Source organism: Hypanus sabinus, chromosome 1, assembly GCF_030144855.1.
Source record: "Hypanus sabinus isolate sHypSab1 chromosome 1, sHypSab1.hap1, whole genome shotgun sequence".
NCBI lineage: Eukaryota > Metazoa > Chordata > Chondrichthyes > Myliobatiformes > Dasyatidae > Hypanus > Hypanus sabinus.
The window spans coordinates 111,763,579-111,787,016 of record NC_082706.1 but is presented as its reverse complement, the minus strand read 5'-3'; the positions used below and the strand labels follow the sequence as shown (position 1 = coordinate 111,787,016).

At 43.8% G+C, this 23,438-nt stretch overlaps 1 protein-coding gene across 1 annotated transcript in view; it reads left to right on the top strand.

Annotated features, from left to right (window-relative positions):
* Positions 1 to 23,438, top strand: part of LOC132396754 (corticotropin-releasing factor receptor 2) — a 229,863-nt gene that overhangs the window by 139,784 nt on the left and 66,641 nt on the right. Inside the window, exon 4 of the mRNA XM_059974619.1 lies at positions 20,683 to 20,768. Coding sequence (XP_059830602.1) covers positions 20,683 to 20,768 — 86 coding nt within the window. The remainder of the gene's footprint in view (positions 1 to 20,682; positions 20,769 to 23,438) is intronic.

Below are 23,438 nucleotides of genomic sequence, written 5' to 3'. Positions count from 1 at the left end.
ATGTAGAATGATGAAGAGCTTGGAAGTCAACCAGTGCCCCCAATGACCCTCTGGAACCCCTCCCTCTGCAGCGCTGCTGAAGGTGAACATCAGTACGGATGGCCAAATCCACCAGGGCTTCAAAGATGGCAGGAAGGTCCTGAATGACCAGCTCACCTTTGATGTTTTCAGAAAGGCCATTCAGGAAAGTGTAGTACTGTGCCTCCCAAGTTCCAGCTGCTGGAGGTGGCTAGGGTGCAGGACCCTATGGTGTAATCTGACACAGATCTGTACCCCCAGTGCAGGGGCAGCCTCTCTCCCATGTTTTGAGCAATCAAACACTTTTCTCATCTCCCCAGAAAATAACTGAAAACTACCATAGAAAGGGGAGCCTGCCTCCCAGATGGCTGTTTCCCATTCTCTCGCCCGACCAGACAGCTGGGTGATGACGTAGGCTACCTTGGGGCGATCAGACAGAAATGTTGTTCGTTGCAATTCAAAAATGAGGGTGCACTGGGAAAGAAAATAGTGGCAGGTACGGGGCTCACCTGAGAACTTTTCTGGAGGAGGCAGATGGGGTTCTTGGATGGAAGGAGCATGTGAGGATGTGGAAACACATAAAAACTGCTGGTACTGACAGATCTTGATTATTCAGTCCTTTTAAAACTGAGCTGCATTCAGCCAGCAAGTCCTTCCCAGTATTTCCTGCCGCAATTGGATTTGAGATGATTTCAAAAACATGAAATAATTCAAGCATTACTACAAAGTGCATTGATCAGCAGTGTTTGCCTATAAAGTGCAGACAACAGCAAGGAATTGTAACAATTTTAATCACAATAACTATGCATTCCTAAAGAAGTGCAACGTCAGGATGAAAATTCTGCTTGCTCAACATTCCTACATAATTTTGAGAAAAGTTAATATTTTTACCTCAATTTATTTACAACTTTTAATGTTAGCAAAGACATCCTGAGAGTGTTTGATGAAGGGAAAAGTAAACGAAAGGAAAAAATTGATTGTGGGCAATAGGGCAATGGTAAACTGACTGCCACATTCATACTGCGCTCCAACTTTGGCAAAAGCATAAACAAAAATCCAAGGTCTAGAAAACAACTGCTATTGCTCACATTTCTGGAGGGTGATTTTTGAGGCATATGAGGTTGTAATATGATTTGTGGCTCAGTGACAATAGTGGGTTCAAACTCTACCATGGAACTTGAGCACATGACCTAAGGTGGCACTTCAATCCAGTAATGAATGAATGTGAATGACTTGGTTGTAACTGTCTTCCTTTGGATCGGTCATGAAATTGGTCATACATGCCTTTTGAGGTAGATGTAAAAGATCCCATGACACATATTATATGATAGAATTCACCCTACAGTTTGAGAGGGAGAAGCTAAAATTAGATGTATCGGTATTACAGCAGAGTAATGGGAATTACAGAGGCATGGAAGATGAGCCTGGACAAAGGAGCTGGATTGGAAGGGGCCATTAGGAGAGATGATGCAACAGCAGCAATGGCTGGAGTTTCTGGGAGTAATTTCAAAGGTGCAGGATTGGTTCATTCCAAAGGAGGAGAAGCATTCTAAAGGGAGATTGAGGCAACTGTGGCTGACAGCATAAAAGTAAAAGAGTGAGCATATAATATAGCAACAAGTGGTGGGAAGTTTTTAAAACCAACCAAAGGCAACTAAGAAAGTAATAAGGAGGGAAAAGTTGAAATATAAAGGAAAGCTAGCCAATAATAAAAAAAAGAGGGTGCCAAGAGTGGATAGTGAACCATTGGAAAATGGGGGACAAAGAAATGGCAGACAAACTTAATTAGTATTTTGCATCAGTCTTGATTGAACAGTATGCCAGAAAATCAAGAGTGTTAAGGGCCAGAAATGGTTGTAGTCACTATTACTAAGGAAAAGATATTTGAGAAGCTGAAAGGTCTGAATGGAGATAAGTCACCTGAACCAGATGAACTATACTCCAGCGTTCTGAAAGCGGTACTGGAAAAGATTATTGAGGCATTAGTTATGATCTTTCAAGAATCATGAGATTCTGGAATGATTGCAGAGGACTAGAAGATTGCAAATGACACTCCACTATTTGAAAAGGGAGGGAGGCCATTTAACCTGACTTCAGTAATTGGTGGAGTCCATTATTAAGGTAAGATTTAAAGATACTTGGAAGCACGTGATAAAATAGGCCGTCAACGTAGTCGCGTTATGGAGGAAAAACTTGCCTGACAAATCAATTGAAATCATTTGAGGAAATAACGGACGGGATAGACAAAGGATGTTTCTTTACTTAGATTTTCAAAAGGCCTTAACAAGATGCCACATGGGAGGTTGCTAAACAAGATAAGACCCCATGGTATTACAAGAAAGATATTAGCATGTACTGAGATTGCTGGTGAACAAGAGTCAGAGTGGGAATGAAGGGGGCTTTTTCATTTTGGCTTCCATTAATTAGTGGTGTTCTGCAGGAGGCTGTGCTGGGACAGCTTCTTTTCACACTATATGTCAATGATCTGGACGATGGAATTGATGGTTTTGTGGCCAAGTTTGCAGATGATGCAAAGAGGGGCAGACAGTGCTGAAGAAGCAGGGAGTCGGCAGAAAAACTTGGACAGATCAGGAGGATGGGCAAAGAAGTGGCAGATGAAGTAGTTTAAAGACATTAGCTGTTTTCCAAACAGGGAACAAATTCAGAAAAGAGAGGTGCAAACCCTTAGAAGACAAGGGTATCCTTTCGGAACAGAGATGAGGAGGAATTACTTTAACCAGAGGGTGCTGAATCTGTGGAGTTCATTGCTTCAGATCACTGTGGAGGCAATGAGTATATTTAAGGTGGAGCATAATAAGTTCTTGATTAGTGACAGCGCCAAAGGTTATGGGGAGAAGGCAGGAGAATGGTTTTGAGAGGGATAATAAATCAGCCATGATTGAATGACAGAGCAGGTTCGATGGGTCAAATAACTAATTCTGCTCCTCTGTCTTACAGTCATATGGTTTAAAAAATGCACATTGGAGTTCACGCTGGTGTTGTGATCAACAATGATCAACATTGCCTGTCAATGGCGATCTGGTCACTTTAGTTCATTGCTCTTTATGGGAGTCCCATCTGTTTTAACATTCTACTGTGTTTCATATATTTCAAACAGTTAAAGAAAATTTAAGTAATTAAACAGAGTTTACTCTGCTTCTATGGCACTAAAACCAAAGTTGGGGAAGTAGTTGGTGTTGATACTGTGAATGTTGATTTTTTTTTCGAAATTAATTATGTTTTACATTTGACATTAAGGAATTGATGAGATGGCAGTTTACAATTAGTTGGCAGGTAATTACTGTGTACAGAGCTGATATTACTGGATTTCTAGCTACAAAATTACAGGAGTGTTTAATGCATGGAGCCTAGTTCCAAGGAGTACTATTCCATTAGAATATGAAAATGTGGGATGTTCAAATACACAATAACCTCACACCTCTGACTGGTAGCATGTAGATCCTGCACCATGTTTAAAGTTCAAAAGTAAATTTATTATCCATGTACATATATGCCAACAGATACGATCCTGAGATTCATTTTCTTGTGCGCATTAATGGTAAATATAAAGAAGCACAATAGAATCAATGAAAAGTCACACACAAGACAAACAATCAATGTGCAATAGACATCAAACTGTGCAAATAAAAAAGGATAGATAGATAGATAGATAGATAGATAGATAAATAAATAAAGAAGCAAGCAAGCAATGAATATTGAGAACATGAGATTTCATTGTATTTGAGTCCATAGGTTGTGGGAACAGTTCAGTGTTCGAGTAATTGAAGTTGAGTCAAGATAACCCCTCTGGTTCAAGAGCTTGATGGTTGAGGGGTAATAACTATTCTTGAATCTGGAGGTATGGGTCCTGAGGCACCTTACCTACTTCCTGATGGCAGCAGTGAGATGAGAGCATAGCCTGAATGGCGGGGTCCTTGACAATGGATGCTGCTTTCCTGCGACAGTGCTTCTTGTAGATGTTTTTAATAGTGGGGAGGGCTTTACCCCTGATGGACTGGGCTGCATCCACTACATTTTGTAGGTTTTTCCATTCAAGGACATTGGTGTTTCCATACCAGGCCGTGATACAACCAGTTTGTACACTCTCCACCACACATCTATGGAAGTTTTTTGAAGTTTTAGATTACATCACAAAGCTTCGCAAACTTCTAAGAAAGTAGGGATCATTGCCATGCTTTCTTTGTAATGGTTGCTTGCTGGACACAGGACAGATCCCCTGAAATGAAACTGTGGAGGAATTTAAAGTTGCAGACTCTCTCTACCTGGTAAGGCTAGGCTTATGGACCTCTCGTTTCCTCCTCCTGGAGTCAGTATTCAGCTCCATGTGGAAGTTCTTTTATCCCCTATGGCATCAGATGAGGAAAGGCCATCGGTTGCAGAGTTTAGGAGTGGACTTTAGGAGTGGAGTTTTAGGAGTGAACAGTGGACTTCACTGCACAATTGCAGAGAATCACAGAGCTGTATAGCACAGAAATGGGCCCCTTCAATCCACCATGTCCATAGAACATAGAACACTACAGCACAGTGCAGGCCTTCAGCCCATGATGTTGCACCAACCCTTTAACCTATTTAAAGATATATATGTAACCCTTCCCTTCCAACACAGAATGATAGATATTTCTATCATTCATGTGCCTATCTAAGAATTCCTTAAATGCCCTTAATGTATCTGCCTCTATCACTACACCTGGCAGCACAAATGGAACGTACAACACATCCATCAAGACCCTTTGTGACTATCTACACTAATGCCACATAACTGCATTAGATCCACATCCTCTTCTGCCTTGCTCATTTAAGAAAATAACTAACTCAATGTTTCTTGAACATAATAATCGTATCAAACTCTGCCAACTCCTCTAGCAGTGACTCACAAGTATCATCAGTTGTCCTTTGCACTAACTCACTATTCCTCTTCTACACTATTTATTTATCTATCATAATTGCAACTAACAGTAATTTCAGCTACCACTGTACTCCTGCTACAAAACAATGAATTTCATGACTCATGTCTGTGACAAAAACATAATCCTGATATTCTCTGTGTAAAGGGTTTTCCCACAAATCCCCTTTTAAACTGCATCCACTCACCTTGAAGTTCAAATTCCAAAGTAAGCTTATTATCGAAGTACGTATATGTCACCATATGAATGCAGATTTGTTTTCTTGTGGCCATACTCAGTAAATCCAAGTAAATCCAAGAAACATAATACATTCATTGAAAGACCACACCCAACAGGACAGTCAAGCAGCCAACATACAAAGGACAACCAACTGCGCAAACACAAAAGAGAAAAATAATAATTAAATAAGCAATAAGTATCGAGAACATAAGACATAGGAGCAGAATTAGGCCATCTGGCCCATCAAGTCTGCGCCATCATTCAATCACAACTGATCCTTTTTTTCCTCCTCCTCAACCCCAGTTCCCGGCCTTCTCCCTGTAACCTTTGATGCCATGTCCAATCAAGAACCTATCAATCTCTGCCTTAAATACACCCAAAGACCTGGCCTCCACAGCTGGAAATTCACCACCTCTGGCTAGTGAAATTTCTCCGCACCTCTGTTTTGAAAGGGCTTCCTTCTATCCTGAGGCTGTGGTATCTTGTCTTAGACTCTCCCACCATGGGAATCATCCTTTCCACATTTACTCTGTCTAGGCGTTTCAACATTCAAAAGGTTTTAATGAGATCCACCCCTCATCCTTCTAAATTCCAGCGAGTACAGACCCAGAGACATCAAACGTTCCTTGTGTGATAACCCTTTCATTCCTGGAATCATCCTTGTGAACCTCCTCTAGACCCACTCTAATGCCAGCACATCTTTTCTAAGATGATGGGCCCAAAGCTGTTCACTCACCAATGCCTTATAAAGCCTCAGCACACATCCTTGCTCTTGTATTCTAGCCCTCTTGAAATGAATGCAAACATGGCATTTGCCTTCCTCACCACTGACTCGACCTGCAAGATAACCTTTAGGGTGTTCTGCACAAGGACTCCCAAGTCCCTTAGCTTCTCAGATATTTGGATTTTCTCCCCGTTTAGAAAATAGTCCGCACATTTATTTCTACCACCAAAGTGCATGACCGTGTATTTTCCAAGATTGTATTCAATTTTCCACTTTCTTGCCCATTCTCCTAACCTGTCTAAGTCCTTCTGCATCCTACCTGTTTCCTCAATATTGCCTGGCCCTCCACCAATCTTCATGTCATCTGCAAACTTGGCAACAAAGCCATCTATTTCATCATCTAAATCATTAATATACAGCATAAGAAGAAGTGGTCCCAACAGCAAACCCTGCAGAACACCACTAGTCACTGGCAGCCAACCTGAAAAGGATTCTTCTATTCCCACTCGCTGCCTCCTACCAATCAGCCAATGCATTAATCATGTTACTGACTTTCCTGTAACACCATGGGCTCTTAACTTGGTAAGCAGCCTCGTATGGCACCTTGTCAAACATGAGATGAAGAGTCCTTGAAAGTTAATCCGTAGATTGTGGAAACAGTTCAACATGTGGTGAGTGAAGTTGAATGAAACTTTCCCCTCTGGTTCAAGAGCCTGATGGTTGAGGTGTAATAATAATAATAATAATAATAAACCCATATCTTTCTGATTTTGATGTTCCCATCATGAGAAAGCACCATTTACTATGTTTAATATAACCACATATACCTCTATCAGGTTGTCTCTCTGCTGCCTTCACACTAAGGACAATTAACTCAGCCTATTCACCCTCTCCCTGAACTGAAGACCTCAAACAGGCAACTTCGCTGTGAAGCACACAAAACGCTGGAGGGACTCAAAGTTCAAAGTACATTTTTTATCAGTGTATACATTATACACCCTTGAGATTTGCCTCCTTACAGGCAGCCACAAAGGAAAGAAACCCAAAAGAACCCATTTAAAAAAAAGACTGCCAGGCACCCAATGTGCAGGGAGATAAACAACAGATTGTGCAAATAGTGCTAGGAGAGGAGAGGGGACTATAGAGACATACAAACATAGAAAATAGGTGCAGGAGTAGGCCATTTGGTCCTTCAAGCCTGCACTGCCATTCAGTCTGATCACCTTATGCAAGAAAAGGCAGGAGGAGGGGATCTAGAGGGAAATGATGAGCCGGTGAAAAGAGGTAAAAGCCCAAAGTGGGGAACAGAAAAGCGGAGGAGGAGAGAAAACATTTTTTACTGGAAGGAGAAATAAATATTCATGCCATCAGGTTGCAGGCTATCCAGATGGAATATAAGTCAAATCAAGTCAAGTCACTTTTTATTGTCATTTCAACCGTAACTGCTGGTACAGTACACAGTAAAAATGAGACAATGTTTTTCAGGACCATGGTGTTACATGAAACAACACAAAAACTACACTGAACTATGTAAAAACAACGCTGAAAAACTACGCTAGACTACAGACCTACCCAGGACTGCATAAAGTGCACAAAACAGTGCAGGCATTACAATAAATAATAAACAAGACAATAGGCACAGTAGAGGGCAGTAAGTTGGTATCAGTCCAGACTCTGGGTATTGAGGAGTCTGATGGCTTGGGGGAAGAAACTGCTACATAGTCTGGTCATGAGAGCCCGAATGCTTCGGTGCCTTTTCCCAGACAGCAGGAGGGAGAAGAGTTTGTATGAGGGGTGCATGGTGTCCTTCATCATGCTGTTAGCTTTGCGGATGGAGTGTGTGGTGTAAATGTCTGTAATGGTGGGAAAAGAGACCCCGATGATATAAGGTGTTGCTCCTCCACCCTGCGGGTGGCCTCATCTTGACAGAAGAAGAGACCATGGGCCATCCTGTTGGAATGGGAATGGGAATCAGAATTAAAATCTTTGGCCCCCAGGAAGCTCCACTTTTGGCAGATGGAGCGGAGATGTTCAATGAAACAATCCCTCATTTTGCAACGGGTCTGACCAATGTAGAGGAGGCTCCGTCAGAAGTATCGGACACAGTAGATGACCCAGCAGATTCACAGGTGAAGTGTTACCTCACCTGGGAGGAATGTTTGGGGCCCTGAATGGGGGTGACGGTGGAGGAGAATGGGCAGATATCGCACTTAAGCCATTGCAGGGATGTGCCAGGAGGGAGATTAGAGGGAAGGAGCATCCTATTGAATCCCCTCTTCACTTTCTCTAGGTCAAGTACATCATGTGGTGACCAGAACTGCATACAATAGTCTAAGTAAAATTTAACCAGTAAATTTGTAAAGTTACAACGTAATATTTCAACTGCCATATTCTGTGTCCCAACCAATGAAAGCAAGCCCTCATTACTACCTTACTTACTTGTATTCCACCTGATTTCATAGCAAATAGCATGTGTCAGGCAGTGATAACTTTTGGGCTCAAGATATTGGAAGCAGAGAGAGACTTGGTTACTGGCAGATAGACAGAAGAGAGCTGGGTAGTTCATTAAATCTCATTCTCTGACCAATACTTAGTTGGGTAGAGTCTTTCTCCTGGAGCCAACTCCATGGATGACTCAGCTGAAGGAGGAGAAATGTCCAGGGAGGAATAGTTGTATAGGATTCTGTAGTTAGGGAATTTTTTTTTGTGATTCGGGAAAGTGTGTTGCCCCCCTCACCTTGTGCTAGGGTCAAGGATGTAACTGAGTAGGCACAGACATTTTGATATCAAGGGGTGTGATGCAGCAAACAGCTGGAAAAGACTAATGAAACATCTGAAGCAGGACTTCACTTTGAAGCTGTAAGGGAATCTGTAGATAATGCAGTTGCTGTATTACTCCTAGTGCCATATGCCTGTGAGTATAAACAGTGGTGGAAAGTGTATATGCATGTGTTGTCAGAGGTTTAGTGCAGGAAGGAAGGTTTTATCATCTTGGGGCATTTGGAATAGTTCAGGAGAAGGTCGGTGCAGTTTATGTCTAACGTGTTATATGTCAGTCAGTATAGGAACACTATTCTGGTTGGTAGGTTTGATAATACCATGGGGGAAGTGTTCAACCAGTTTGGCAAGGTGAAAGGAAGTTGAGCAAGGATTCATAATGAGCAAAATTAAACAGCAGGCCACAAGGAGTCTGACCAGCAAGCACAAAATGCAGGAAACGTAGTCAACACTTGATATTCACATGAAAGTATGATGTTTTAACTATGACTGTAATATGTTTAAAGTGAGCCAGAGTGGGATACTTCTGGCCGAATTCACTAAAGCTACTTTATCCTCAAACAGAGTTACCTGGGTATCTTCTCGAGACTGACTGCTTAACGACAAGGTATAGGGCTTTGACATGAGATTAAGTTGGGAATAAAAAGTAATATAGGTGGCGTTATTGGTTAAAGAGCTAATCACAGCTTTGATAGCTAATGAAATGTTGAAATAATGATTTAATAATGAGTTCACTGAAGGAAAATGATGAGCAATCACACTTGCTGGGAATGTAATCTAGACCTCCAAACGGCACAAAGCAGATTGAAGAGCAGATGTGCAAGCATATTTCAGGGCAGTAGTTGACTAAATTTGAAGGGTGTCTGCAGATGCTTTTGTTACGTACAGCCAAAAGAATAACTAAGGAAAGAAAAGAGCACCTATGGATCAGAAAGCCAGCCTATGTGCAATAGTGAGTTTATTAATAGAAGACTGACACTGTAATTTGGAAAAATGTATTTGAAATATTGGATGGGGTAAACATAGGAAAGAGAATGTATTAGGGTTTGTTATCATTAGAAGAGGGAAAACTTACTGCCTTGGATGATATGTTTCACAGGCTGTTAAAAGAGTGTGTGGAAATTGCTGAAGCTCTGACATCATCCTTCATTTTTTTCTTGTCTCTAGGGTGATGTCAGAGGATTGGAAAACTACTAATTTTGTATAAAAAGAATGAAGAGATAAACCGAGTAATTATAGGTCATTTAGTTTAACATTAATGCCATGCAAATATTTGGAATTAATTCAAAGAAACAATATAACCCCTCATTTAGAAAGGTATAAATTAATCAGGAACTGTCAGCATGGATTTGTTGAAGAAAAGTCTTGTTTGACTAGTTTGATTGAATTGTTTCAGCCAGTAGCAAGGAGGGGTGCATAATGCAAGTGCATTTCATGCACAGTACACAATTTCAGTAAATAGACAGTGACACAGGTTATAGAATGGTTGCCACACAATACCAAAGATCTGGATTCAGCCCTAGCTTCAGGGTGCTGTCACTGGGGAGTTTGCATGTTCTCCCTATGATCATGTGGATTGCTTTCCTGATGGTGACACAGTGACACAGTTAAAGAGCTCCTGCCTCACGATGTTAGAGAACAGGGTTCAATACTGACCTCGGGTGTTGTCTGGGTGCAGCTTGCTCATCCTACCACAGGCTCCATGTGGTTCATCTGCATGCTGTGGTCTCCTCCCATGTCCCAAAAATACATGGGTTGGCTGCATAATTTCTACTGTGCTTTGACCTTAGTGCGTAAGTAAGTGGTAGAATTAAATAAAATGGGGTTAACATTGGATTAACATAAATGGATGGCTGATGGTTGCATGGACTTGGTGCCAAAGTATCTGTTTATTTATTGCATCTCTCTATGAACCTACAAGGTCTTATATGATTGTTTATTGAAAACTGTAAAGACACATGGGTTCCGAGAGTGACACTTGGATCAAAAATTGGCTAAGTGGCAAGATGCAAAGGTTAATGGTTGAAGGCACTTTTGTGACAAGAAAGGCATCTCTATGAAGTTATTCAACACAGCAAATTTCCTAATCAGTAATTTTTCATGTTTTAATGAGTTGAGATTGAAATATAGGGGCCACATGAAAAAGTTTGCAGACGTTGCAAAATTGTCTGGCACGGTTGACAATGAGAATAATGTCAGGGAATGTAGAGGAGGGTTGACCCGAATGCAGAACAGTGGAGGTGATCTAGTGGTGAGCAATCACTTTAATAACATACTGGAAAATAATAAGCCACAAGGGGCCACAAGGAAATAAGTAACTGAAGACTAGGAGCAACTGGGAAAGGCTGGTCGTTTGGGAGAACAAAGGCCTATGGATGAGAGCTGCGTTTAAATATTCTGCTGGTGATGGGAGTGACAGGTGACTTCTGTTAGCTGGGGGGAAGACTAGGAGGTGCCTGCCTGTGCAGGCCCCCTTCCTACATCTAGCACCCGATGGCCCAGGATGATCTGGATGAGTCTAATTGAACACCTCAATGAGCAATGGAACCAAGATAAAACTAGACAGCACCCACAACCTTTCTTGCCACTTGCCCAGGTACTGCACAGGCCATCCATAATGATGTGAATCCACCAATCAATGAACCATTTATATTGGACCATTTTCCACCATCCTTGTTTCTGAAGGTACAGGCTCAGGTGAGTTGAGTGGTCCATGGACTATACACTTGAGGCAGGGCATGGGATCCGAATTGAATTGACTTTGTCTTACATCCTTCACATACATGAGGAGTAAAAATCTTTATGTTCTGTCTCTGTCTAAATGTGCAATGTGCAAGTTATAGTAATTTGTAAAAAAAATAGTATGTGCAACAGGACAGACAACGTAGTATAGAAGTACAATTGCATCAGTGTGAATAGTTCAGTCTGATGGCCTGGTGGAAGAAGCTGTCCCAGAGCCTGTTGGTCCTGCCTTAAGGGCTGCAGTAAATTTTCCCAGATGGTAGCAGCTGGAACAGTTTGCAGTTGGGCTGACTTGGGTTCCCAAAAATCCTTTGGGCCCTTTTTATGCACCTGTCACTGTAAATGCCTTGAATCATGGAAAGATCACATCTACAGATGCGCTGGACTGTCTGCACCACTCTCTGCAGAGTCCTACAATTGAGGGAAGTAAAGTTCTCATACCAGGCAGTGATGCAGCCAGTCAGGATGCTCTCAATTGTCCCCCCCCCCCCCGTAGAAAGTCCTTAGGATTTGGGGACTCATGCCAAACTTCTTCAAATGTCTGAGGTGAAAGAGGTGCTTTTGTGCTTTCTTCACCACACAGCCGGTATGTACAGACTGCATGAGATCCTTGGTCACGTGTAAGCTGAGGAACTTAATGTTCACCCTCTCAACCCCAGATCCACTGATGTCAATAGGGATGAGCCTGTCTCCAATCCTGCTGTAATCCACAAACAGCTCCTTTGTTTTTGCAACATTGAGGGAGAGGTTGTTCTCTTGACACCACTGTGTAGGGTGATGACTTCCTCTCTGTAAGCTACATCATTATTATTTGAAATAAGCCTGATCAATGTAGTATTGTCAGTAAATTTAATAAGCAGATTGGAGCTGTGGCTGGCAACACAGTCACGGGTATACAGGGATTACAGGAGGGGATTTAGTAAACTGCCCTTAGGGGCTCTTGTGTGTGGGTCAGAGGGACAGAGGTGTGAGAGCCCACTCTTACCACCTGCCGGTGACCTGACAGGAAGTCTAGGATCCAACTGCAGAAGACAGGGTAAAGGCTTATTGTCTGAGCTTCTTGTCGAGCCTGGAGGGAATTATGGTGTTGAATGCTGAACTGTAGGCCAAGAACAGCATTCTCACATAAGCATCCCTCTTCTCCAGGTGTGTAAGCACAGTATGTAGAGCTGTAGCCATTGCGTCATCGGTCAATCAGTTGTGTCGGTAGGTGAATTGCAGGGGGTCCAGTGTGGGTGGTAGCAAGCTGCAGATGTAGTCCTTGACCAGCCTTTCAAAGCATTTGCTTATTATTGAGGTGAGTGCGACAGGACGCCAGTCATACAGATGGGTTACCTTGGTTTTTTTAGATACAGGGACAATGGTGGATTTTTTGAAGCAGGAGGGCACACTACAATGGGAGAGGGAGAGATTAAAAATATCAGTAAACACACCTGCCAGTTGTGCTGCGCACATCCTAAGTACCCGCCCTATAATGCCGCCTGGTCCCACAGCCTTGTGACTGTCAACTCGTTGGAAACACCTGCCTATTTCAGCCTCAGAGATGACCAAGGCGCAGGTTGCTTCAGCGGCTCTCGTCAGGGGCTCAGTGTTGGTGACATTGAATCGAGCGTAAAAAAGATTTAGCTCATTTGGGAGAGAGGCAGTGATGTTGGCAGCACCACTGCATTTAGCTTTGATGTCTGTGATGGTGTGCAGTCCTTACCATAAGCTGTTTGTGTTGTTAGTGGAGAGTTGTGTCTGGATCTTGTCCCAGTATTGTTGTTCCGCTGCCTTGATGACTGCATAAATTGTAGTTGCATTTCTTGAGTTCCTGTTGGTTACCGGCAATGTAAGCTGTCTCAAGTGGTTAGTGATACTGGCACGGAACTGTTGATACAGGGTTTCTGGTTCGGATAGACGCTGACTGATCTTAGGGGGACAGCATCCTCGATGAGTTTCTGGGTGAAGCTTATGACCCTTTCCATGAACTCAGAGACATCTTCATTATGGAAGACATTCCAGTCGATGTTATCAATGCAGTCTTGGTTGGACCAACGATGGACGATTTTGACAATGGCCGCTTCTTGCTTCAGCTTCTGCCTGTACATTGGCAGAAGCAAGATTGAGGAGTGATCTGACTTCCCAAACGGCAGACGTAGAAGTGCTTTGTAAGTGTTGCAGAAGGGAGAGTAACAGTGATTGACTATGCTATCTCCCCATGTGCTCACCTGGATGTGTTGACAAAACTTAGAAGAGACTTTAGACAGCAACACTCTGTTAAAATCTCCAGCAACAATGAAGGCAGCCTCTGGGTGTACAGTCTCCAGGGTGCTGATGGTTCCTTGAGAGCCAGGTCAGTATCAGCCTGAAGCAGAATGTACACAGCTGTGATAATAACAGCCGTGAACTCCCTCGGCAGCCAGAAAGGTCTACACAGCAGCACAGAGTACTCCAGATCCGGGGAAAAAAAGAATCTGAGAGCATGCACATTCCAGGGGTCACACCATTCAATATGACTATGAAGCAAATTGCACCTCCTTGGTAGGTGTGATCCTGAGGGACAGTGGCAAATGGAGATGGTTAACGACTGGGTTGATGTGATGGGTAATCTTAAAGGAACCAATTAAACAGAGCAAGAGGTTGTAGGAGTTGATGTGCAATGGCAGATCTTGGATGGACAGCCAGACATAGTCCTCAGGTGGAACTACTTTGGGTGAACACAGACAGCAATTAACCTGGCCGCAGTAGATGCAATTGGTAGTTCCATGTCTTCGTTCAAGTTTTCAAGCATCGGAAAACCAGGGTCCCAGCAGATAGGACTTCCATCGTTGACTCCTCCATGGGGAGCAACAGGGGCATAGAGCCCTTCAAAGGTTGACAGAGGAGGTGTGTAGATTGTGGGACAGTTCAGCACAGAACAGATACTTCTTCCACGTTGAAGGTTTAGAGGAGGCGAAACATCACAGGAACTTCTCCTCTTGCTGACTGGCTCTTTCTGATTGACCATTGGTTGGCAGATGACAGCCAGAGGACAAACTCACTGAGGGACAGAGGAGGAAGCAGAAGGCTCACCAGAAGCGGGAGAAGACTTGTGGGCCTCAGTCGAAAACAATGTCCTGAGGGAAACAGTGGAGGTGGATTATATGTTGAAGAACCAGGTCCACTGATTCAGTGGCTGACATGTTCGGGGAGGTTAATGATGTAGACTACCTTGGGGAAGTGGTCCACCACTGTCACAGTCACTGTAGCCCCACTGGAAAGGTGGCAATATGGGACTACAGGCATTGTGGAGCTGGCTGGGGGCAACAGGATCCCAGAGGGCTGGTGATTGGAGGACTTGGGCTAGGCAATTTGAAGGCAGGCAGCACCAGGACTGGTGTCACAAACATCCAGAGTCCATTGTGTGCCTGGATGGCCAGAGAGGGAAAGGAGTGGGCCCACATAAGTGCCTCAGAGCACGTGGCCTCTGGCACATACATGCAGTTGTCAGGTGTGCTGGCTGAAGCACGTTTGTGCTGTAGAGCCTTGTGGACTGGTTCTTAAGATCCCAGATGATCAGGGTGAGGATCTATGAGGATGACATGATGCACCGAGGGTTGATCTCCATGACAAGGTGTTCTTGGTGTTCTTGGAGCCAGGCCAGTAGGATATGAAGAAGATGAATTGCTTGAAGAAGAAGGCCCAGTAAGACTGGTGTGGGTTGAGTTTTGCGTCTGTTGATTAGATGTGAGGTGCTGGTGGTCAGTACAGATCAGGAAGAGCTTGATGTTTCCCAGCAGCCAATGTCTCCACTCCTTTAAGGCTCATTTAATGGTGAGTAGCTCCCTGTCTCCTCTTCTAGAAAGGTGCTATGTAGAGTTAAAGTTGATGAGAAGAAGGCACAAGGGTGTGTCTTCCCATCCGGTCCTCACAGGAAGAGGATGGCCCCGGTGCACAACTCTACCATGACAGGTCTGGTGGGGTTCAGATAATGCAGAATGAGAGCAGTCATGAAGTAAGTCTTGAGCTTGTGGCAGAAGACCAGATTATCCATGAGGCAGATAATTTGGTAAGGGAGGAGAGAGCTGTAGTAATTTGACTGTTGTTCCTGATGAAATGGTGGTAGAAGTTGGAGAAGCTCAAGAAGGGCTGTAACTGTTTGAAAGAATATGGTGGGGCCATTCAATGATGCTGTGCTCTTTGTCAGCGTCCATTGTTATGCCTTGGGACAAAAGGGCAAACATAGGAAAGAGAGGACTAGGGCGTGGAACTGTCATTTCTCTAACTTGCAGTACAGTTGGTTTTCGAGGAGATGATGAAGGACTGAACGGACTTGACAGACCTGTTCTTGAGGGCCCTTGGAGAAGATGAGGATGTTGTTGAGGTAGATGACACATACCTGTGTGGCATATGTCAGCTGATCAAGTTGATGAAGGTTTGGAAAATGGCTGGATTGTTGGAAAGTTCAAAAGGCATCACCATGTATTTGTAAAAACAAAAACACAAAATGCTGGCGGAACTCAGCAGGCCAGACAGCATCTATGGGAGGAGGTAGTGACGAAGTTTCGGGCCAAAACCCTTCATCAGGAGTGAAGTAACATGGGATGGTCGAGGGGGGGGATAAGAAGTGGGGGGGAGGGATGAAGTAGAGAGCTGGGAAATGATAGGCTGAAGGGAAATGGGCTAGGGGGAAGGTCCCACTTCGCCCTCACCTCAGTGAGTTCCGCGTGCACCAGGACGTGGAGCTCTTCTTCCGCCGGCTCCGTCTTCAAGCCCACTTCTTCGGGAGGGGCTCTCCCACCCCCACCGATGACCCACTCTCCCGCCTCCAACCTTCTTCCTCCTCATGGACTCCCCATCCAGGACTTCTACCCGCCCTGGATCTGTTCATCTCTAATTGCCATCGGGACACTAATCATCTCGACTTCACCACCCCGTGCTCCAATTCCAACCTTGCCCCCTCTGAACGCTCTGCTCTCCATTCCCTCTGCAACAATCCCAACCTTACCATCAAACCCGCTGATAAGGGGAGTGCTGTTGTCTTCTGGCGCACCGACCTGTACATAGCAGAGGCACAACGACAACTCGCTGACACCTCCTCTTATCTACCCCTGGACCACGACCCCACTAGGGAGCACCAGTCCATTGTCTCCCAAACCATTTCCGATCTCATCAGCTCAGGAGATCTCCCATCCACGGCCACCAAACTTATAGCTCCCACACCCCGCACTTCCTGTTTCTACCTCCAACCTAAGATTCACAAACCTGCCTGTCCAGGCAGACCCATTGTCTCTGCTTGCTCCTGCCCCACTGAATTCATTTCTGCCTATCTCGACTCTGTTTTATCTCCCCTTGTTCAATCCCTTCCCACTTATGTCCATGATACTTCCCATGCTTTACATCTCTTCAAAGATTTCAAGTTCCCTGGCCCCCACTGCCTCATTTTCACCATGGACGTCCAGTCCCTATATACCTCTATCCCCCACCAGGAAGGTCTCCAAGCCCTCCGTTTCTTCCTGGATTCCAAACCCAACCAGTTACCCTGTGCCACCACTCTTCTCCGCCTTGCTGAATTAGTCCTCACCCTTAACAATTTCTCCTTTGGCTCCTCCCACTTCCTCCAAACTAAAGGTGTAGCCATGGGCACCCACATGGGTCCTTGCTACACCTGCCTTTTTGTCGGCCACGTGGAGCAATCTATGTTCCAAGCCTACACCGGTATCTGTCCTCCTCTTTTCTTGCGTTACTTCGACGACTGCATTGGTGCTGCTTCCTGCATGCATGCTGAGCTCGTCGACTTCATTAACTTTGCCTCCAACTTTCACCCCGCCCTCAAATTCACCTGGTCTATTTCCGACACCCCCCTCCCCTTTCTAGATCTCTCTGTTTCTATCTCCGGAGACAGCCTATCCACCGATGTCTACTACAAACCTACAGACTCTCACAGCTACCTAGACTATTCCTCCTCCCACCCGGTCTCCTGCAAAAATGCTATCCCTTTCTCTCAATTCCTCCGCCTCCGCAGCATCTGCTGTCAGGATGAGGCCTTTCATTCTAGGACAAAGGAGATGTCTTCCTTTTTTAAAGAAAGGGGCTTCCCTTCGTCCACTATCAACTCTGCCCTCCATGATATCTCCCATATTTCACGCACCTCTGCCCTCACCCCATCCCCCCCCCCCCCCCGCCAGCCCACCAGGGTTAGAGTCCCCCTGGTCCTCACCTATCACCCTACCAGCCTACAGATCCAATGTATAATCCTCCGTAACTTCTGCCACCTCCTACGGAATCCCACCACCAGACATATCTTCCCCTCCCCCCCACTCTCAGCTTTCCGCAGGGATCGCTCCCTACGTGACTCCCTTGTCCATTCATCCCCCCCATCCCTCCCCACCGACCTCCCTCCGGCACTCATCCCTGCAAACGGAAGAAGTGCTACACCTGCCCCCACACTTCTTCCCTCACCACCATCCCAGGCCCCAGACAGTCCTTTCAGGTGAGGCACCACTTCACCTGCGAGTTCACTGGGGTGATATACTGTATCCGGTGCTCCCGATTTGGCCATTTATACATTGGGGAGACCCGCCGCAGACTGGGAGACCGTTTCACTGAACATCGGCGCTCGGTCCTCCAGCAGTGGTGGGATCTCCCTGTGGCCACACACTTCAATTCCACTCCCACTCCCATTCCGACATGTCTGTCCATGGTCTCCTCTACTGTCAAGATGAGGCCACACGCAGGTTGATGGAGCAATACCTTATCTCCTGCCTAGGTAGCCTCCTACCTGCCAGCATGAACATTCAACTCATAGTCCTCCATTGATACCCCTGCCCCCCCCCTTACCCCATCCCTATCTATAATTTTAGTCTGGTTCTCTTTCTCTCTCTTTTCTCCCCTCACTGTAATCTCCCCCCAGCCCTCTTTCTTTCTCTTTTATTTCCCATAATTTTCCACCTTCCCCCAAGCCCATTTCCCTTCAGCCTATCACTTGCCAGCTCTCTACTTCATCCCTCCCCCCACTTCTTATCCCCTCTCCACCATCCCATGTTACTTCACTCCTGATGAAGGGTTTCGGCCCGAAACTTCATCACTACCTCCTCCCATAGATGCTGTCTGGCCTGCTGAGTTCTGCCAGCATTTTGTATTTTTGTTTTTATTTATTTCCAGCATCTGCAGATTCACTCGTGTTGACCATGTATTTGTAGTGGCTGGTGGATGTCAAGGATGCTCTCTTCCATTCATCTCCCTGGCGGATGTGGATCAGGTTGTATGTGCTCCATAGATGAAGATCTGGATCCCACAGAGTGCTTTGAGTGTGTTATCCATCATAGGGAGGGTAGTGGTATTTAATGGTGATTTTGTTGAGTCCACGGTAGTCAATGCAGGGATGAAGACCCGCATTTGTCTTCTTGACAAAGAACAATCCTGCACCGACTGGAGACTGGGATGAGTGAATGAATCTGTGCTGTAGAATCTCAACGATGTAGTCATTCATGGCTTGGGTCTCAGGCAGTGAGAGGGAGAACTGATGACCTCAGTGAGGGGTGGTGCCAAAGGGAAGGTGAATCACGCAGTCTTGTGGTCTGTGAGGTGGCAGGGCATTTCATTGTATTGAAGGAAATGGCCAAATTGTGGTTGTCCTGTGGGAGTTTGGTGAGGTCGAGAGTTTCATCCATCCCCACGCATTTATGGTGTGAAGTCAGTTGGCTTTGCAGGCAGGTGGTCTTGCAGGTTGGTCTCCATTTTGGCAGTGAACCTGATGACCAGGTGTGAGTAACCCAAGATGAGTGGAGTGCTGGGTGAGTCAATAAAGAGGAATTGATTGGACTCCTGGTGCTCTCCAGTGCTCATGTACACAGGCTGTGTGTGCGCTTTGACTGTCTCAGACCTCACCCCAACCGTCAATGGCCAAGATGCTGAAGGGGTAAGAGATAGGCTTGGCAAGCTGCACACACAAAGTCTAGTCCAGAAAATTGCCTATTGTGCCGGAATCTACCAGAGTCTGCTATGTGTGCAGATCCATCCAGGTGTGGAAGAGTACAGAGAGTTGATTGGGCTATGTTGCTGGATCGAGAGTATTGGGGGGGCAAGCTTACCAGACAGTAGGCCCTCCCCTCTCACTGGTAGTGCCATTTTCCAGGACGCAGTAAGCACACAAGTTGTTTTAGCACCAGCACTCGCTCTGGGGGTGGATGGTAGTTAAGAGAGGCCTCCCTACATGCAGGGGTTCTGATGGTATTGATGACGAGGGTTCTGTAGCTTGAAATGGTTCTGGGAATGGAACTGGGGTTCGGGCTGATGATTGGGAGAGTCAATCACTAAGATGCTTATTAATTTGTTGGACCAGAGTCATGAGGCTTTTGAGGCCTCTGGGCATCTCCCAGGTAGACAACTCGGCTTTTAAGCACTCTAAGAGGCTGTCTTAGTAATGGGTTACTATTACTTCAGTATTCCAGCCATGCTCCACTGCAAGGGTCCTGAATTCCATGGTGTAATCCAGCACCAAGCATGAACCTTGACACAGCTGACATATCCAATCCACTTTCCTCCTTCCACTTCCCAGGTGGTTAAAAACCTGGTACATCTCATTTGTGGATTCCTCATAATTATTGCAGAAACATTGTCCCAGTTAGTGGCAGTCCAAATCGGAGCTCACCCAGTCAAGAGAGAGATGACGAAGGTAATCATGGCTCTGTCCATAGAATACAGAGATGCAGTAGCTCAGAGTGCAAGATGCACTGGGACACATTACAAGAAGGTTGTATTTGTACCGAAGTGGTTGTAGGAGAAATTTATGGTTATTGCCATGTCTGCAACAATGTAGAAAGTTTAGGGGTTCTAGGGTTGTTTTTTTAGAACACAGGAGGCTGAAGAAAATATTGAAGAATGGCCTAGAACAAGCAAAGAGGAAAGGCACTGTATTTCTGTTAGAGAGACCAGGATACACAGATTTAAGATAATTAACAGAATGATTAAAGGTGAAGTGAGGGTTTTTTTTTCACCCAGATGTGGAAGGTGTGTGGAACTTGCTGCTTGGTAACCTGCATTACAATTAAAACATTTTTGGATTTGCACTTGAAGAGCCAGGACAAGTGGGGCTGCAGAGCTGGTGCTGTAAGGTGAGATTAGGGCATGTAGCACATTATTGTTTGTCATAGACATAGTGGTAGAAAAGACTACTCCTATATTGCAATTTCCCATGCATCTATGATTTGATCATTATAATGAACATTATGTGTCTTGTAGTAAATTTATTAACACAAATTTCATGTTTAAGACCTGACCAATCATTTTTTTTTGTTTTGCTTTCTCTTGTAGGAAATGTGTACAGAGAATGCACTGGAAATGGAACTTGGGCATCTAGAATCAATTACTCCCACTGTGAACCCATCTTGATGGAACAAGTTAGTCGTGTGCAATTTTTAAAATTATGAATTGTAGCAGTAACTTTCACAGGGATCAGTTTTGTATATTTAAAGGGACAAATCCCACTTATCATTTTAAGGCCATGAACCAACAATTGTGGCCTAGGTGAGAACTTTGGTTCTCAATTCTCCATTACTTCCCTTTCCTGCTCAGTGCTGAAGGGTTGAGATTAAGGAGTATCAGATCCAACATCTCACACACTCCATGCTGCAAACAAATTTCATCCTCTTAATTTTAGTCATTGCAGCCTGCTCTCCCAAGTTATCGACGTGACCCCTTCACAATGATCCACCTCAAAATCAAAGTCAAAGTAAATGTACTATCAAAGTACCTATACAGTATATCACTATATACTACCTTGAGATTCATTTCCTTGCAGGCATTCACAGTAGAAATGAGAAATACAATAGAACTAATGAAAAACTGCACAAAATTAAAGACTGACAAACAACCAATGTGCAAAAGAAGACAGGCTGTGCAAATGAAAAACTAACTAGCTAAATAAATAATACTGAGAACATTAGTTGTAGATTCCCTGAATGTGACCTTCTATTCTTGATCATCTGATTGTCTAATTCCTTCTAGATAGAGGATTCAACCTTCTGGACGACTCAAAGAAGGGTACTAGCAGATGTCCATGTGTAACCTCTCGTGAGAAAGTTTAGTTTCTGAGAACCCGTCAAAACAGCATTCACATGAACGCTGAAAAGTCATCAACTAGACTCATTTAAGCTCATTTAGTTCAAACTCTGCCATTCTGGAAATGCCAATAGTCAATCTGAAAACTTATTATTGTAACTCATCTCACTTAGTTACTTTATTAGATTTAGAATTAATATAGGAATCTTAGCTACTGCAAACTTTGAGAGACATTTCTTAAAAATGCAATTGCATTGTTTTATTTTTTAGTGTTTGTTCAATTGAGACTCAATTTCCTTTTTCAAATTAAGTTGTGATAAGAACTCTTTCTGGTTTTTTTTCATATTACTTTGTAACACTGTTCCTACATAGGGAACTTGATTAAAGTAGTTCGCCCACAATCAGCTAGTCCCAGGAGAACTATTTCTGTAGCAAAGGCACAGACAAGTCTCTTACTAACATCACACCTCTGTGCTATCTTCTCCCACTTTAACATCACCCTCCCCCTCACCCAATTCACATAAACTAGCACCCCAAACCTCTTGACCATTTGCACTCTCATTTCCCTTAAAAATGCTGGTAGGCTTTGGAAGCCTTAGTCTCCAAACCCACCAGCACCCTTGCACTCCCCTCCCCCAACAGCAACCATCTTCAGAACCCTGTTACTTTAGTTCATTTGACCATTACCACCTCAGCCCTCATCTTCCCAAATATGTTATCTTAGACTCACAGAAGTAGAATAAGCCTACATTTACCTGAAATGGTTTTTGTTGAAACAAGCTAGACATGCTATGAATTAAGTTGAAATACTATGTCATACTCATATCGCTGCCAACCTTCTAGCAGTGGCATTATAAGATCATTTTTTTCTTTGTTTTACTGTAACAACTTCCTTACCCACTTCAGTTTATTCTTAGTGGGATGTTAGCCAAGAAAGCATTACTATTTATCACAGGACATTACTTTTGGACATGGTTGATTATTGAGATACTACTGATAGTTTTTGAATGATTGACATATTTTACTTCATCTATGAAAGGAAAAAAATCTGGTCTTATGGACTTCAAAAGAATCAGAACTCATGAATTTATTTCAAGGTGGCAATACCTGAGCAGAGTATGTAATTATAGGCAACTAGATACTAGAAAATCTTAACAGCAGAAGACAAAGTTTAGTGACAGTTTCTCATGGCAGAAAATGATGCTCCTTGTGCTATCTTTCAGCATTCATCTAAATAATGCAAATTCAATCAAGAGCTGTAGGAAAAATGTTAAAACTTTCCTTAAGAAACAAGTGACCAAAATGATTCTAGGTACTGAGAGTGTAAGTTATAATGGTCATTAAAATTGTTCACTAGTAAACAGTTGGACAAAACTTGGTGATATACTGCTTTCAACCATTTCCCAATACAAATAGTATGCATTCATCCTACATATTGTTTCTTCTCCATAATGAAATGGCAATTTATACTGATAAATTTCTTTCTTTACTGTACTAATGAATTTTTCATGCTCTTTATGATACTGATAAGACATATCATCAGCTGTTCTGATTCCCTGCTAGAATCTCAGAATTTTTTGCTCTCAGGACCAACTACGTAATGGGTGGCATCACTACTTCAAAGATGCTTATGTTGAAGTTAAAAGGAATGCAGTTCTTTCATTAGTGCTATCATATTGTAACTTGATGTTGATACAGTTGTAATGAGTTCCATTGATACCTTACTAGACAAGTACTGTCAAGATAGATTGATCATCAGATTATTATTTTGCCCACTAACATTGTTCTTGGTTGTGTTGTCATGTTCCATTAGATTTCATCGTGTATTATATTAGAGTAGGCAATTGTGCCATGTATTAGCCTGCAGCATTTCAATTTTTATGCGCTGCTTTGTCATTCTTATCTCTACAGGTTTAATTAGTGTAAACTTATTTCTGAGTTGTCAGTAGAATTATAGTATCATGGAACAGGACAATGACACACAACTTGGTGCTCTAGTTTCCTCCCAC